An 18,379-nucleotide genomic window follows, 5' to 3' on the forward strand; every position below is an offset into this window, starting at 1 on the left:
AATTTACAAAAGCTTTGTGGTGCGTGAACAAATTCAAGAGAGCCTTAATTCTGGTCTTAAGCAGCATATTTTAAAAAAATATATATATTTGAATGTTTATTATTTATGTTATACAGAAGTACTGCAGTGACTTACAGCATATTTAAAAACATACAATCTAATAAGATATTCATACAAAACCATTCAATTCATGAAATATATGGAACACCCACACACATAACAGCTGCAAGTTGGGTAGCACACTAGTTGTTAAATTTAAAAATGTCTGTATTAGTTCAGTTGATCTAAAGGTAAAATGCACTGTATCATTCACAAGGTGGCACTCTTATACAATCTTCCAAATGAATTGGAAGTCCCCGTTGCAAGTTTAAACTGCCTAAAATGACACACTGCCATACATGTCTGGTGCAACTGAAAGAATAAATTGGACACATCTAGACATGCATTTCTCGACACGGTAATTCAGTTTTACTAGCAATCCGGAGATGAAACAAACCCCTTTCCAGCCCCAGGAGGAGTGTGAGGACACACAGCAGCTGACACACTAATGTGTAGTGCCACACAGTTTGGAAAACTCTGTTTTAGAAGCTGACCACTCATCAGGACTCTGGCAGCTGCATTTTGAACCAGTTTTCAGGCTGTCTGTAGAGGCATGTGGGGTACATCACTGAAGACTCGTCTGGACACAACCAGAGCATGGCTTACTGTGGCTAGGTGTGCCCTTTTGCGGACCTGAGGCTGCTCCATCGCATACAAAAGTGTATTATGGGAAGTGTGCACCCCCCCCCCCCGCAATTCATAACTTTTGTTTGTTTAGGGGTGGGGGTTAATATATTTTATAGCATCTCCCTTGATATGAACTATCCTTAGACCTTCACCTCTTCCTGCTGCCCCTCAGAGGGAGCTATGGAGGGTGGGGATAAGCTAGAGGGCCTTTTCAGCCGTGGCCCCCGCTGCCCTGTGAGGCACCTGAAGGATGTTATTTCCTCTCCCCGCCATTTGATGGGTGGAGACAATTTTGCTGCCTGTTGGTGGTATGCTATATCCTCGCTGCTGCTTATTATATGTCATCATGTGGATTTCCGTTTTAATATTTTGTACTTTTACTAACTTTGCTTATGCCACGTACAGGGCCGGATTTAAGTTTAATGAAGCCCTAAGCTACTGAAGGTAATGGAGCCTTTTTTATGTCCAGCTGTCCTTTGTCAACAACAAATAGTCGCTTCTTTCTTGTGCTGAATGTGTTATGTGGTAATTTATGGACCTAATAGGTGTCGAAAGCCATTTGCACATAACAAATAGGAGCCTACACAACACAAGACACTGTTGCTGTATGTAGGTTTTATTTTATTTGTTTTTTATCTTATATTTTGGAAATGTACATTCAGTCGTCGTCCCCCCCTTTAATTGGTTTGGCTCGCGTATGCTCTCTGCATTTTGCAAGCCGCTGGGCGAAGCCTTCTGCGTCAAGCTCCTCAAAACACCCTTCGCGGCGGAGGGAGCAAGTTCCAACCCAACTCGCCCGAGTAGACGAGCCTGCGCGGCAATGGGAGCCCGCCGAGCACAGCGGAACTCCTTTCCCCGTGACGCGCTCGCGAAGTTTATTCCAAAAGCCCGTTTTGCGGGCGAGGGCAGAGGTGGCGGCGGCGCAACCGTCAGCCGCTTGACGAGCCCGCACTCGGCTGGTGGCGCCGCTTTCCGACGGCTCCTTCCCCGCGAGAGAAGCCTCCCGGGCGGAGGAGGGCGGCGGCGGCGGCGGCTGGGGCGTGAACCGGGAAGCGCCCGGCGCTGAGGGCAAGAGGGCGAGGAGCGCCGCGGTTTCCTCGTCCGCCACCTGGGACAGCAAGAAGGGGCGATGATGGTGCGGGCGGCCTGCAACAGTGAGTAGCTCAAAAGTTTCTCCCCCCCCCCCCAGCCCCGACCTTTTCTGGCCTTTTCGTTATTTCTAATCGACCTGTTTCCTTGTCAGAGGCTGCGCAAACTTCCGCGGTTGCTGCAGCGCTTTCTTGATGACGAGACTCGACCCATCTGCTCCCGGGAACCCAAACTTTTTTGCAGCGCTAGGGTGTTTAAAAAGCGCACCTCTGAGCACGCACAGAGTGCTTTCTCCTCGCTCTTGAGCGGTCGCGGCTCATCAGGGCGGAGTATGAGGGGGAAGAAGCCCTGTCCCCGTCACGTTTAGAAATTAACTTCCATAAGGCAGAAGGATTTCCCACCCAGTCTGCAACTGGGTGTCAGGAACCTGACAGTTATGTGGGAGGCCCCACCTACTCCCCGTACATACCCTCATGGGCTCTATTTGAACTGGCATGATCTCCCCTAGGTTGAAATAGAGGTTTATTCAAGCAGAGGCTTAATGTGCTAAAAGGTTGAGAACCTCTGTTTTAACCTAAGGGACATTGTGCATCAGGGGTGCCAACTTGAATAAGATATTGTGGGGCCCAGTTAAGCCTCACCCCAGATAATCAATCGCAAGATGTGGCAGACACTATTTGAATGGCAATGCCCATCAACTTGGAGGGGTGGCCTGTGTTGCAATTTGTGAGCCAAATGTCTAGCTAATGATTCCGTAGCAATTCCCTTCTATGTTGCAGAACCAAGATTGTATGGGTGCATTATATTGCTCTATTTCCTGAATTATTCTTGGCAACATTTTGTGTGCAACTTGGGAGTTGTCAGCTCTCCTAAATCCTTCAGCTATCCATGCACTACAGAACAAAACGTCCTGTAAGCAACAATATTTATTATTTCCTTCATGGGGTGTGCCCAAGCTGCAATATTGTTTCTGAGCACTTTTAAATAATAATAATTTTTTGTTGTTTATGAGTAATTGGGTGCTCTCTGCTTCAGTCTGTCTCCTGAACCTTTCTATATACAGTGGTACCTTGGGTTACATACACCTCAGATTACATACGCTTCAGGTTACAGACTCCGCTAACCCAGAAATAGTACCTCGGGTTAAGAACTTTGCTTCAGGATGAGAACAGAAATTGCGTGACGGCAGCGGGAGGCCGCATTAGCTAAAGTGATACCTCAGGTTAAGAACAGTTTCAGGTTAAGAACGGACCTCCGGAACGAATTAAGTACATAACCAGAGGTACTACTGTATAACAAAGCTTTGTGTTCCCCTGCCTTCAAAGTGGATAGAATTTGAAGGCACAGGAGCTTCTCCGGAAGCTATTAAGCTTGCAATATCGCAGACAAATAGGCCCAAGAGCTTTTGTAGGGATATTAAAGGAATTCGCTTTATTAATAATCCCTTATGAGGGCAGGAGCAGGGGTTTGACTCTAGTTCTTTCTTATCTTAAAAAATGGTCCCCAAATGCATATTTGGGTTTCTAAAGGGGTATTGGGTCTGAAAAGGTTTAAGACACCTGATCAAGAGTTCTGGGTTGTTGTTTTTAGAGGCTGAGCTGGCCTGAAATCTGCTGGATTATTAGCCAGTCTAACCTGTTGTGCTTTGACATTGGATCGTCCAGCCCACCCACTCCCACTGCCTTTTCTGGGAGCATCTGTTCTGTGTATGTGGCCATACTGCTCCATAAAGCCTCCATAAAGCCCCACTAGTGGTTGGTGGATGTTTATGCCCTATGTAGCAAACAAATCACTGTCTTTGTATATATGAATCAGGATGGATGAACGATATTGTGCGCTATATCCTGCATTGGCATTTCTATAATTCATCTAGGGATAGATTCCTCTCTTCATTTCAGAACTCCCTAGAATGGCAATGATATGTTTTCAGAACTATATGGTTGCTGGCTATTGTAGAAAAGTTGGCCACCATAAGGTAGCTTTATGTGCTCTAGCAGTGAGAAAGTTATGGGCTACTTTTTTAAAACCCAAAACCATATTGACTGCCAAGAAGGTTTTATTTAATGTAAGTGACTTGGAGAACTTCTACAGTTTCAAGTTTTGACTACTTGCACTTCTGAAAATGTATATGCTTACATTGCTCTTGGATTGACTTGTTTATATTTGTAAGTTACATTGCAAAGGCGTATTGCTGCAAGGGGGGGGGGGGCAGAATCTGGCTGGCTAGCTTTTTGGTAGTGCCTTGAGGGTTTCATAGTTGTGTACATTACAAGGCAGAAGAAAGTGACAAGTGAGCTCTTTGTAACCCTCCATAATGAGTAAATGGCTAGCATGTACAGTGGTACCTCGGGTTACAGACTCTTCAGGTTACACACTCCACTAACCCAGAAATAGTACCTCAGGTAAGAACTTTGTTTCAGGATGAGAACAGAAATCGTGCTCCGGCGGCACAGAGGTAGCTACAGGCCCTATTAACTAAAGTGGTACCTCAGGTTAAGAACAGTTTCAGGTTAAGAATGGACCTCCAGAACGAATTAAGTTCTTAACCGGAGGTACCACTGTAATTAGGTTTGTGGAGAGCTAACATTTACTCTGTAGAAGCTGGAGTGTTAAGCTGACAGTGATAGTGATAGCATGTGTGCTCCAAAGAAGTGAATATGAAGAAAAGTTAGGCTGGCAAAAATATTTGCTGGCAAGGCTTAAATTCCTTGTGTAACTTCGTGAGTAGCGTGTTGTACAATCGATTTAAGAAAATGTGTGGAATGCTTGAAGGCTGTAGATATGCAATAAATATTTCCATAATGATTTGTGGCTGGAGTTTGATATCTATATAAATTCATAATGCCTAAATTCATGACTATGTACTATGTACTATGTCCTATAGCAAGGGTGGAGGACCTTTTTTAGCCCGAGGGCCACATTACTTTCTGGGCCCTCTTCCACGAGGAATCCACATGCCAGTGGTGGGTAGGGCCAGAGCAAAACTGGTCAGGGCAGTGAATATATGGTACATTTTACCTTTGTATAATAGGCTGGTTTGTACATATACCTCCACAACTCCCTCTATCCTCTATTTAAGCAAGCTAGGCACATGATTAGAATTCAAAGACCCATTTGAGAAAGGCAAGTACACTTGAGCAGAGTGCAAAGCATGACTGTGGAAAGGGTGTGTGACCTGGGGAGGAGGGCCAGACAAAAGAGGTCTAGATTGGCATCTGAGGTTCCCATCCCTATCCTAGGAAATCAAGGTAATGAAGAAGAAAAAAGAGCAAGTATTCCAAACAGCTGGACCATAAAGAAGGCTGATCGCCGAGGAATTGATGCTTTTGAATTATGGTGCTGGAGGAGACTCTTGAGAGTCCCATGGACTGCAAGAAGATCAAACCTATCCATTCTGAAGGAAATCAGCCCTGAGTGCTCACTGGAAGGACAGATCCTGAAGCTGAGGCTCCGATACTTTGGCCACCTCATGAGAAGAGAAGACTCCCTGGAAAAGACCCTGATGTTGGGAAAGATTGAGGGCACAAGGAGAAGGGGACGACAGAGGACGAGATGGTTGGATAGTGTTCTCGAAGCTACCAGCATGAGTTTGACCAAACTGCTGGAGGCAGTGGAAGACAGGAGTGCCTGGCGTGCTCTGGTCCATGGGGTCACGAAGAGTCGGACACAACTAAGCGACTAAACAACAACAAATTCCAAACAGACATTGTTCAACCAACATAACTGCCTTGAGGTAGACACCACACGGTATTTTAGCTCAGCTGGTAAGAGCACAGTGCTGATAATACCAATGCCATGGGTTTGATCCCCATGTAGGTGCATATTTTGGCATTGCAGGGTGTTGGACTAGATGATCCTTCGGGTCCCTTCCAACACTTCAGGTTTTTTATTCTATGCAGTATATAGGACTTCCTGGTTCACTGGGTGAAAAGTTTTGTCTCTTACATTTCAGGGTAAAATCATGACTGTTTATGGGTTTATGGGATTAGAGCAGAGGCAATTGTATTTCATCCAGCAGAGCTTTACTGCTACTGAAGGCAAATGAGCATAATGGTCACAAATCCAATGCATTCAGGATTGGCACTGTCCATAAGAAATCCATTTGCAGCAGACCTAACTTAAACTTGCAATAACTTATAATAAGTCTAAACCTTAACACTAAGCATACTATGTACAGAACACCACACCAGAAGGAAAAGAGATAGAAAGAGAAAGTGAAACCCAGGCTGGTTCTGGCCTTCCTTTTATAGTCAGCATGACCTTGACAGAAAGAGATAAGAGAACCAGTTTAAGCCAACTGTACTCAGCTTCTCTGAAGGAATAACACAAACATCATGAACCTTCTGCGTGCTTCTTTCACGCAGAGAAGCTTCCAGAACCCTCTTGAATTAAGTGGAATAGGAAGTTCTCTACACATCAGATCGATACTTTCTGCACTAAGAAATGTAAACTGTTTTGGGTAGTAGAAGGTTTGCTATAAAGGAGCAGGGAGGCCAGAGGATTATCCCAATGCGACAGTTTTGCTAGACATGTTTCAGACACTTGCATCTTCTCTGTTTGGGAATCACTTGCAGCAACCATCATCAACATAGCTGGGGCTATGGGAGAAACAGTACCTTTTGGGGGCGTTAATGATGTGAACTCAGGTTTTATATTTGTGTGAATAAACCATATGTCACAGCCTCCGCTGTACCTCATTTCCAAAGGAAACACAAACTCTGGTGAAATGCATGGAACTCATGGAATCTCACACTGCCTGGCGATTGGGATGGCGTGCAACAATATTTTGTGGCTTGGTGAGCTTGGCAGTTGCCACTTTTCCTTCTGAATGTACATAGATTGTCTCGACTGTCATGAAAATGTTTGTTAATTTTTTTCAGATTTTATGAAGTTAGGAGGGTTTATCTTTGCAACTGTCTGTGCCTGGTACTTTGGATCCCTATTGGCATCTATTATACCTGAAGACTCCTTAGCATCAGCTTTCAACGACCTTCAGAACATTGCTGAGAAACCAAAACTTAAAGGTATGTGATCACATTCTCCTGGATGTATTTTAATATTCTAAGGCACATGGTTTTTTAAGTAGAAGTTTTGTAAAAAAAAATAATGACTTCTGTCTCATGTGCTACCCAAGTAAAAATGGTCTGATTATTTAGTAGAGTAAATCCCACCCCTTCAGACTGTAAGAATAGTTCTTTGCCTCTACCTGAAATATGCAATCATTGCTGCACCACATCTGCTCTCTACATCTCCTTGATTGTTAAAGGAAGCACCTGACCTTAACATTTACCTCAGTCTTTCCTCACCCATGTTCCAGTTCACTGACTGCAAAACATTGAGGGTGATCAGATAAAAGATCTGGGTTGGCAGCAGCCACAGGTTTGAGGAAACTATATTGTTTGACATCAGCACTGGTTAAGATGACTTGTCACATGAAGAAGAAAAACCTGCTATACTTAACAGTTATAATTTACAACATGACAAAATAAATGTTGGCCGCAATCCAAAGTGGAGTTAAACATGGTCAGACCAATTACCGATAATTTTAGTGGACATTAGCATGCTTAGTTGTGTGTTGGGCTTCAACTATGAATGATGGTTGCCCAGTGTTCAAAGGCCTTCCTATCTAATGTACTTTTCAGCACCACTCCCGAAAAGACTGAAATGTGACCACTGGTCTCCATGTTCGCCTGGGAGCTATGCTTATCGCATACTCAGTGGTGGTGGTCAGAAGTCCATCGCCAAGATCTGTTTTGAAGATCAGCTGTGAGTACTGAACAACACTTAAGGCCAGCGTTGCCATTTATTTATAACAGAGTCCATTGGACCTCCAGTGGTAGTTGTAGTGGTATGAGAAGGTAGGAAGTTTTAACACTATTAAAACTAGGGAGGGGCCATAGACAATCACTCCAACTGCTGCTTGCCTTTCCTCTCCATCTGTAGGTGCTTCAGTGTTCAAGTATAGACACAGTATATTTTTAATTCAAGGCATTCCTTACTTAAATTTCATGCATTCCTTTTGGGGGGAAAGAGGGCCCTTTTGGGGGAACTGTACCAAACTCCCCAACCACCTTGACTTGGGCCTTTGGGGAATTAATATATAGACAGTCATGGACTACACGGGGCAGTGGTCTCATTCTGTACAAGGCAGCTTCCTGTGGACATGATTTTCGGAACCTTCGCACTATTTTTATTACAATTTTTTAATTGTCTTCAAAACCAACATTTCAAGGCAATTTACACACAAGATATTTATAAACAGTTTTAAAAAAAAACTTTTGAGAAACAGACTAAAATTCTAGCAAATGGACGCTTGCAAATACTTTACCCATTTATCCAGCTAGGAATAAAGCTACAGTTCCCGTAGAAAAGGATGCAATGAGAGTGAAATTGGTTTAAAGTTGGCTTACTCAACTTATTCAAGTGTTCCACTGATTAAATGGCTAATGGTGTTGTTTTGTCACAAAAGTGGGTTGTTGTTTTCCATTAGTGCATTGATGCTACAATCCTAAACACGCTTAAGGTAAGTTCTATTGAAAAAGGTGAGACCTGCTTCTAAATAGACTACCCACCCTACACCTGATGTGAAACGTGGCAGAAGGTGAGGGCAGTAATTTCAAGGAAACCACTGGGAGCTTAAAGTGAGCTTTTAATGGTTCCTTTGCTGAAGCTAGGTGCACGCCCAATGTCCATCATGGGTATTGCAAGTACTGTACACCTTGTTTCAGCAGGGGAAAGCAGTTTCCATTGAAACCACTGTTAAAATGAGGGGGGGGTAGGGTATCCATTTTAGCAGTGTTTCAACAGAAGTTTCAAAAAGCAGCATGGAACTGTTAGAAAGCCGTATTGCAAACAGGACAGTGAGTGGGCTGATTTAAAGACCAGTGTGGGGCTGTTTGCAAAAGGGCTTTCAAAAAGCCCCACACTGTGCTTCAAATTCCTGACAGAGTGGGGACAGAGTTTAACATCACCCTCTACTGTTATCTCATTATTAAATACCACAGGAAAGCACCTCCTGTCTGCCATATTTCCCAGATAAACACTTTGTGTTTCCATTTCAGACTTATGAGCAAAGAAAGTAAAAATGTTGGAAGAGGAATAAATGTTGCCATTGTGGACTGTGAGTAAAAAGACACAATCCTGTATGTGCTTTTTTAAAGAAATAAAAATGCTATGTCAAAGTGGCTATGAGACTGTGAACCAAGAAAACAACACTGGGAATCTCGTCTCTGCCATTAACTCACTCTGGTGGCCTTGCCTTGGCCTGTCTGCCATGATTGCCATAAGGATTGCTGAGCTACTGTCTTGAAACTGTTTGAGCACTCATTCAAAGTGCTCTTTAAAGACTTTAGTGGCCATTATAAAATTTATAATTTACAACAGTGATACCTCACCTGCTTTGTCTCATTTATAGTGCTTATCATAGATTTTCCTGAGTGCTCTTCCTTTTGCACACAACACAACTTGTAATTCAGTGAGTTTTATAAGGAGCCATGGATTCACAGAATCATAGAATTGTAGAGTTGGAGTGGACCACAGGGATCATCTCGTGTCCAACCCCCTGCGATTCAGGAATCTTTCCTCCAACATCAGCCTCGAACCCACTACCCTGAGATAAAGAGTCTCATGCTTTACCAACTGGACTTTAACTTTTTGTTTGGATCTTAGGATTTATATCATTATAGATTAGGTGTTTCCTTAGATAGAAACTTAGCAGTGTAACTGAAATTTGTTTATTTTTGGTATCTTCCCTGCCAACTTTTGCAGTGGTCTATACCAGGAGCGGGACGCAGGTGGCACTGTGGGTTAAACCACAGAACCTAGAACTTGCCGATCAGAAGGTCGGCAGTTCGAATCCCTGCGACGGGGTGAGCTCCTGTTGCTCGGTCCCTGCTCCTGCCAACCTAGCAGTTCGAAAGCACGTCAAAGTGCAAGGAGATAAATAGGTACCGCTCCAGTGGGAAGGTAAATGGCATTTCCGTGCACTGCTATGGTTCGCCAGATGCGGCTTAGTCATGCTGGCCACATGACCCAGAAGCTGTACACCGGCTCCCTCAGCCAATAAAGCAAGATCAGCGCCGCAACCCCAGAGCCGGTCACGACTGGACCTAATGGTCAGGGGATGTTTACCTATACCAGGAGCAGGGATTTATTTATTTTTGGCCCTGGGATCTTTATCTGGCCTCACCCCACCGACCAACTTTAGCAGGTGGGTGGGACAATCCATTTGTCAGTCTCATGTCACTTAGATGTCACATGATTGTCAGGTGGATTGTCTCCCCCTCCCCCCCCCCCACACCTGTAGAAATCCCTTGTATTCTCCATGATCCCGTTTCAGCATGGGAGAGCAGGGACTGAGCACCAGTGGCGTAGCGTGGGGGGTGCCAGGGGGGCCGGCCGCACCGGGTGCAACATGGGCGGGGGGCGCGCTCGCACTAGCAGCTCTCTGCCCCTACTAAAATCCACGGGTTAGGGAGCCCGCGCTCGCTCGGCTTGGCGAGGAGGTCGCGGAAGGGGGAGAGCGAAACCTTCTGCCGCGGGCAAAAAAAGGAGAGGAAGCCGGGTGGGCGGGCGGGCGGGCTGGCTGGCGGGGGTCTGGCTGCGCCTGCTGCTGCCGGTGCAGGGCAAGGCAAGCAGAGCGAGGAGGAGAGAGAGGGGAAGGGGGGGGAAGCAGCTAGGAAACGCTGCGGTGTGGAGGAGGAATCAATTAAGGAGAGAAAGCGAAAAGCCTTGGAGAAAGGGAAAAAAGGAAAGAAAAGAGGCAGCTCCAGGAGAGCGCGGGGGAAAGAGAAGCCTCGCTGCTGCTGCTGCTGCTGCTGCTGCTGCTTGGGAGAGTAAATTACTGTACTTGCCTTGCCCCGGGTTAGGGGGCGCAAATTATTTGCCTTGCCCCGGGTTAGGGGGCGCAAATTACTTGCCTTGCCCCGGGTGCTGATAACCCACGCTACGCCGCTGCTGAGCACTCTTTGCAGCACTTTCTTCCACCCTTTTAAAGATCACAGCTGGAACAATCTCTCTCTCTCTCCCAAGATCACAATGTGTATGATAGCAGTGTCTCACACAAAATGTAACTGACCTGTAGAAAAGACTCTATAAACTGAAAACAAAGACGCTGTGTGTACCTTTCTTATCTATGGAAATCTTTCAATGAAAACATTTTAAGCAGGAGGGACGGGGATGGACGACTGCTGCAAAGGGTGTGTGCTTTAAGTCAGTCCCTGCTATATCACACCTGTGCACTGAAGAATGGACCTGAGCAACAACAAACGTGCCCGTTTCCTCACTGCTGTGTGACAGAGCAGTTTTTGTCAGAGCTGATGTCTAAAGTAGACATAAGCTCCAGTGTCAGGGACAGTGCTTTCTTGCAGCAGTGAAGAGAACAAAACTCCAATAAAAGCAATCAGACCGTTTGTTTTGTAAAGCCTTCCCCATGCTGATCCTTTGGGAAGGTTGGAGGGATCAACGCAGGGTGGACTTTCCAAGAAGGTCCCACACATCAGCTGAACATCATCAGTGGCGCCATCTGATTGGTTTGGGGAGAAAGGCCTCATGGGCCAGATTAGACCCACAGGTGGGCCTGGATTGACTCAAAGGCCAAAGGTGCCCACCTTGCCTACACATAGATGCACAGACCTGCATACATGGCGCATGATGTGTGCTTATTGCCCTCTTCGTTCTAAACTAAACATTTTTGTTTGGGAGATTTTGGAAACATTTTTTCTGTCTTGTTTTCTTTCATTTTTTTTAATGCATTCTCTTCCTTACAGATAACACTGGGAAGCTTATTGATGCAAAATCTTTTGACATGTGGCAAGGAGGTAAGAGGCATGTCTATGTTCAATATTGTTATAAAAGTGTCTGCCAAAAACCCTCATGCAGTTATGACACTTATGCAATATCAGAGAGTAGAGCATGTCTACAGCAGATTGTTTGGATCATGGACATACGACTCAGCCTTTACTGAGGCTCCCATCCCAAGCACTTTCTCTATATTGCTGCTTTTCCTTCAGTGGAAGAGAGACATTGAGTTGGAAGGCAAGAGTTTTGGGGGGAAGGGATGTCAGGGGAAGGGAGAATCCCTTTTCCAGTTCGCTGGAACTGAGACCACCCTGTTCTACCCACGAGTGAAACTTTACTCAAAGTTTTCTTGGGTCCTGCCTTGTCCGAAAAGAGCAAGAATACAATGTTTGAGGGGGAAATAGCACATTTATGTAGGTTTCTCTCCCCACTGCCATTAACAGCATTCTCCAGACCACTGGCTGATTTTGTCCAAAAAGCACCCCAGAAATCTCTGCTCCTGATGGTGACCTATGATGATGGAAGCTCAAGGTAAGCAAGCAGATTTATGGCCCTGTTTTTAACATAGCTAGTGGTTTCACTTTGCAGACTTGAGAAATAAGGTAGCAAAATATGTGGTGGTATGATAAATTTTACCTCCCATCTTACCAAATACACTTGAATTTTCCTATACATTATACATACATGGACCCCTTGGAGGCCACAGTCTGGTGTTCATGTCATATTTTGAGGAATGTGTTAAATATTGGCTTCAAAACTCATTTCCTCAAGCAGTTGTTTAAAATTCTAAATTTATTTTTTAATATTTCTTTTTCTTTTATTTTTAATTATATAGCACCACAACAAACAACAGGTTATAAAATACACTGAGACAGAGGGTATCTTGGGGTATTGTAACATAAGAACTCAAAGATTTCTATATGATCCAGATACAGTCTTACCTTAGAAGTCAAACAGAATCCGTTCCAGAAGTCTGTCCAACTTCCAAAACGTTCGACTTCAAAAGCATGGCTTCTGATTGGCTGCAGGAAGCTCCTGCCTCCAATTGGGAACTGTGGAAGCCCTGTCAGACATTTGGCTTCCAAAAGAACATTAGAAAACCAGAACAATCACTTTTGGTTTTTGATCGTTCGGGAGCTGGTACATCCAATTCCCACGGCGTTTGGGAGCTAAGGTACGACTGTAATTAACTTCTAAACTTCACTTAGACTTCTAAAGTGTCACCTGGTAGCATCATGACTGATGTGACTGATATATATTCGGGGGGTGGGGTGGAGCAGGAACATAGGGGAACTGAGTTCCTTTATCTTTTTTTGAATTAAATAATTATTTTTTTTGTTCAGGGGTTGGGGCTGGAATGATATACACTCAATGCCTGAGCCAAAAATCCACCTATATCTCTAATCACTAAAGTTGTGGCCATTTGTAATCCAGATCATTGTCTGCTTGAGTTTATTACGTAATCACATCTTACATTTAGCCACTGCCTCGTGTGTGTGAGTGTGGTAGTGCAACTGGACCCTAAATAAACAAACAAACTTACTTCATATTGAGTACCCCCTCCTTTCCCCCCAGAAAAAAAAAGCACTAGATATACTTGTGCAATCATTAGTTTTATCCGTTTGCATAATTTTAAATCAGGAACACAATATTTCTCTGATGCAGAAACTTGATACCTGATGCTGGCTTTTTTGGATCCTTCGTTCCTAAGGGATTGCCAACAACTTGTTCATGTTATTATGTATTTTAAGGGTGGCTTTAACAGAATAAATAAGACTGGTAGTGTTGCAAGCAGGTGATAAGGTGATGCATGGAAATGAATCCATTTAATTCAGTGGGATCTTTTTCTGAGTAGACATGCTTAGGATTGTGCTATTAATGCTCTTTATTTCTATGTGCTAAAGAAAACATTTTAGGAAGAAATGAAATCTGAATAAGAATATCGGAAGAAATCTATCCTATCCTATTCAGACTTTAGCTTTTAGCAAACATGAGTTGTCAAAGGTACAAAATTCGGATTAATCCTTTCTCTCTCACATAGGTTAATGGAGGATGCGAAAAAGGCAATAGCAGATCTAGGAAGTAAAGAAATAAAGAATTTGAAATTCAGGTCAAGCTGGGCCTTTATAGCAGCAAAAGGTTTTGAACTGCCAGCCGACACACAAAGGGAAATGGTAAGACTTGTGTAAATTAAGAGACTAAAAAATGTATATGGATGTAGATAACACTTGCTGGAACCGCAGAACTTTAAATACTGATGTGTTTCATGTAGTCTGGCTATGTTCTACGATGGACATCCAAACAAATGAAATAAAAGCTATCCATATTGGCTAACTTACAGTAATGGAACCGTAGAATTAGAGAGTTGGGTCATCTAGTACAACCCCCTCCAATGTGGTAATCTCAACTAAAGCATCCCTGAAAGATGGCCCCTCCGACCTCTGCTTAAAAATATCCAATGAAGGAGAGTCCATCAGCTTTTGAGGGATTCTGTTCTCCTGTCAAACAGCTTTTACTGTCAGAAAGTTCTTCCTGATGTTTAGCTGGTATCTCCTTTCTTGTAACTTGACTACATTGGTCTGAGTCATCCTCTCTGGAGCAGGAGAAAACAACCTTGCTTCATCTTCCATGTGACAGCCCTTAAGGTATTTGAAAATAGCTCACCATATCCCCTCTCAGTCTCTTCTTTTTATCAGGCTAAATATGCCCAACTCCCTCAACCATTCCTCATAAGGCTTGGTTTCCAGACACTTTATCATAGGGTCACCCTCCTCTGCACACAGTAACTTAACTAATATTATGAGAGTATATTACCGTCCACTTTTGTAACAGAGAGCCAGTGTGGTGTAGTGGTTAAGAGCGGTAGTCTCATAATCTGGGGAACCGGGTTCGCGTCTCCGCTCCTCCACATGCAGCTGCTGGGTGACCTTGGGCCAGTCACACTTCTTTGAAGTCTCTCATCCCCACTTACCTCACAGAGTGTTTGTTGTGGGGGAGGAAGGGAAAGGAGAATGTTAGCCGCTTTGAGACTCCTGAAGGGGAGTGAAAGGCGGGATATCAAATCCAAACTCTTCTCTTCTTCTTAAAATCAGAACAGGGCCTTATTAGTTTAGCATCTTTACCATATACCACTTAATTGTCTGATTTCTTTCTGCTACTTAGTATGTCTTGCTGCAGAAACAAAATAGAATTAAGATGTTGCAAAAAAAAAAGAAACCTACCAAAACATTAACTCTTAAAGTCCAAGATTAAGCTCCATATTCCCTTATTAGGAGGTGGTTCTTTGAATTAATAGGCAATTACAGTCAATATTTGATTTAGTTTTTTTAAAAAAACAAAAACGCCCTGAGAAAGTTTATTGATTCACTTTCTAAATTTGTTTCAGTTGCTTTACTATTTCTATCCTGCATGTCCTTAAAAAGCTCTGGCTAGGTATCATGGCCTATACACCCCCCAAATGTATCACATGCTCAAAAGTTTACTCTAGTGTTAGCTCCTCTCTGCTCTACTCCAGAGGCTCCTTAATTTTAAAGGGAGAGGAAGCTGGAAGTGTTTTCAATCCTGACTCCTGTCAAACAGATGCTTATATCAAAGATGCCACAATATATGGCATACCCCTTAGCAGGAGTGCTCCTGTTTAGATATTTGCCCCAGGATAATATAAGGTAGCTAGGGGTATCCAGGCTGCCCACTGAGTTTTCTTTCCTTCCTGGTCTCTCTCCATTTTTTGAATGTACAGTCGTACCTTGGCTCCTGAACACCTTGGGAGTCGAACATTCTGGCTCCTGATCGAAAACCAGAAGTGAGTGTTCTGGTCTTTTTTTGGAAGCCGAATGTCCAGCATGGCTTCCGCTATTGTTTCCAGCACACCTGTGCAATCAGAAACCAATCGGAAACCGTGCCTTGGTTTCCGAACATTTCGGAAGTTGAACGTACTTCCGGAACGGACTCCGTTCGACTTCCAAGGTACGACTGTAATGTCAAAATACAGATAAATTGTAGTAGACATTATAGAGGAATGCTATGAACTGGACATGGGGCTGTCCTTTCTGACGATACCCAAACATATAATACCTAGTTTTTTGCCTGAATATTCTCAGTCAGAAGTGGAAAGGGGTTGTGCTCAAACATGATCTCAATTGTGGGTCTCCCGTTTGGCAAATACCTTTGCCAAAGCTATCCCACTTTGCAGCACACCCCCAAGCCCTTTTGATGGAGCCAAAAACTTTGTGGTTCACATGAACTGATCTAGATAAATCGGCTTTAGCGTTTTCTTTTCTCCATAAGCTTAGTGATAAAAGGGGTGGGTTGCTTCCATTGTGTATTTTGGAACGTAGGAAGCTGCCCTATGCTGACTCAGATCATTGGTCCATCTAGCTCAGTATTGTCCACACTGACTGGTAGTTGCTGTTTATGGTTCCAGACAAGAGTTATTCCCAGCCTTAACTGGAGATGCCAGGAATTGAATCTGGGACCTTCGGAATGCAAGGAACATGAGCTGCAGCTCTTCCCCATTCCAAAGTGCCCCCCCCCACTTGTGGCTGATTGGAAGCCACACTATTTTCTCTTGTTATGGCAATAATAGATAGACTTTCACAATTACATTATTTTGAAGCCATAAACTGAATTGCTATTAATACGTCTCTTTTAAACAGATCAACCACTCTGATGCGAAAAAGAATCGATATAATGGCTGGCCAGCTGAAGTCCAGATAGAAGGCTGTATTCCAAAAAACTAACGGTCTGGATTCTCCAGTTAAGATGTACCAACAAAGGAGTGCACTGCATTTTTACCATATGATCTCAGAATGATTTGTTTGCCATACTTAGGAATGTCTTTGGCCATGAAATTGCCCATACTTTTCCACAATACTATGAGCTGAGTACAAATGCAAGGGGATTGTGGCTGCTTAGTTCATTCCCCGGTTCTCCTGTTCATCTGCTGCTGTGAGTTAAGCACATCACACAAACCCGGGCTCATGGTTTGTCAGAGATATAAACCCAAGAAAAACCTTGGATATAACGTGGTTTGTCTGGAGCAGGACAAACCGTGAGGCCAGGTGGGGCAACACACTGACTTTGCAAACCACTGCAGCAGAGCAGGAGCACAATCTTCTCTCTGGGAGCTCAGCTCACACATTCACACTTTGGGTATGTTCACATTAGTGGCTAAAAATGCAGCGCGCTAGCTGTCGGGGAGGTGGGCTCAGGCTGGGCCTGGGTTCAGCCGCATGTTTCCTCGTGGCCTCCGTCTGCCCTCCTACCTCTCCTCCTTTCCCTTGGCGGCGGCAGCGCAATGGCGGGGCAGCAGGGTCAGGGCTTCTCCTTTCCCCCTCCGTGCTCACTCCTGGGTCCCTCCGGCCCAGGAGCTCCAGATGTGGGTGCCCCCAGCACCCACACGACAGCGGTGGTGGTGGCGGCGGTCCCAGCGACTTGGAAGCCGGCCAGGCAGCACAAGCAACACTGGCCGCCCTCAGGAGCTCCACGGCACCATGCGCCATGCTGCCTCCTTTTGATTCTTCACCAGACACACTTGATCTTTTATGTTTCTCTACTGCTGGAACTGCCACCTCCGCGCCAACAGCCTATTCATTAAGCTGTCATCTTTGCATGTGCGGTGATTGTCTCAATTGTTCACATTCTCACCACATTACTTTCATTGAAACATCTTAAAGCCAAATCTAGTCATCATGACGCTGGTAGTTTCATGGCTTCACGGTTTTATACTTGAATGTATATGCATCTATTACTCTGGAATAAATAAAAGGATTTAATTTTTAAAATTAGCGGTGTAGTATTTTATATATAAAATGTGACAGAAACATCATGAATTCAGTAAATTGCTTGGGATGGAATTTATAGTCTGTTTCATGTTTTGTAGACCACCCTTAACAGAGACAGGAAAGGTGAAATCATACCTCAGAGAGCTTGTTGAATTATCAGAGGCATTAACGAAGTCTGAAGTTAAATATGATCAAAACTAGCTTTACTCGGCCAAATAAAATCACTTCCTCTGTCAGCAAAATGGAATGCTTGTGTCAATTTATATCTTAGAATCCCAAAATGGGGTCAATGTGTGTGACAGAAGAAGTCTCATTCTATAGCAACACTTAGATGATTATATGTGCATTTAATAACCTGAAGGTTGGGAAGTGAGGAAAACTGCTGTGGGATTTGGAGTGGGCAAATGGTGTCTAGGAAAAGGTTTAAGATCCACCTACCTACTGCGACTCCTTTGTTCCGTCTCCTCACCCACCCTAGAAGTAACCTTTTCTGATCTAAATGGGCTGCCACTAGATGGCCCCACTCTTGTAACTTCTGTGAAGAGGAACTATGTGGATTTAAATTATCTGTGTCTTTTCCTTTGCCACTGAATATAGCTCAGTCGGTAGAACATGAGATGCTTAATTTCAGGGTTGTGGGTTTGATCCCCACATTGCGGGGGATTGGACTAGATGACTCTTGTGGTCTATGGACGTCTAATGGCCAAATACTTCATGTCGCAAGTGTAACAAAGCCTTCATAAAGTCCCTCAGAGAGGCATGATTTGCATTATAAAGGACAAACTCTTATTCTGCCCATGGCTTCCCCTGTTACCCACTCGCCCCTACCACTAATTTTATGTCACCAGTGTGCTGGACTCCTGTTACTTTGGAATCTGCAACATTGTTGAAAGGATCACTCAAGTAATGCACTATGAAAACTCTCAATAAAGTCAGAATCCTGTTGTTAGCATTTTATTTATACAGTTGTGCCCCGCAAGACG

The 18,379-nt window shown here is 44.1% G+C and overlaps 1 protein-coding gene across 2 annotated transcripts; it reads left to right on the forward strand.

Annotated features, from left to right (window-relative positions):
* The first annotated feature begins 1,552 nt into the window (after positions 1–1,552).
* FAM3B (FAM3 metabolism regulating signaling molecule B) lies at positions 1,553–17,396 on the forward strand. 2 transcript variants are annotated; one of them, XM_081004494.1, is made up of 8 exons: positions 1,553–1,880; positions 6,696–6,839; positions 7,458–7,581; positions 8,877–8,935; positions 11,583–11,633; positions 12,057–12,144; positions 13,655–13,787; positions 16,269–17,396. In XM_081004494.1, exons 1-8 carry the CDS (start codon positions 1,856–1,858, stop codon positions 16,350–16,352), a joined length of 708 nt encoding a protein of 235 aa, XP_080860620.1. In that variant the 5' UTR covers positions 1,553–1,855; the 3' UTR covers positions 16,353–17,396. The 2 variants fall into 2 exon arrangements, with proteins under 2 accessions (XP_080860620.1, XP_080860621.1); XM_081004495.1 differs by lacking the exon at positions 1,553–1,880 and adding an exon at positions 2,347–5,579.
* Positions 17,397–18,379: the final 983 nt, after the last annotated feature.

The sequence above is a fragment of the Podarcis pityusensis genome, assembly GCF_964106645.2.
Source record: "Podarcis pityusensis genome assembly, chromosome: 4".
Taxonomy (NCBI): Eukaryota; Metazoa; Chordata; class Lepidosauria; order Squamata; family Lacertidae; genus Podarcis; species Podarcis pityusensis.

What these genes read in the sequence shown, in the direction of transcription:
- FAM3B (XM_081004494.1), top strand. Translation starts at nt 1,856, where the DNA reads ATGATGGTGCGGGCGGCCTGCAACA. An exon ending in ATCTGTTTTGAAGATCAGCT is followed by an intron (nt 7,582 to 8,876) that starts GTGAGTACTGAA and finishes TTTCCATTTCAG; the next exon opens with ACTTATGAGCAAAGAAAGTA. An exon ending in AAATGTTGCCATTGTGGACT is followed by an intron (nt 8,936 to 11,582) that starts GTGAGTAAAAAG and finishes TCTTCCTTACAG; the next exon opens with ATAACACTGGGAAGCTTATT.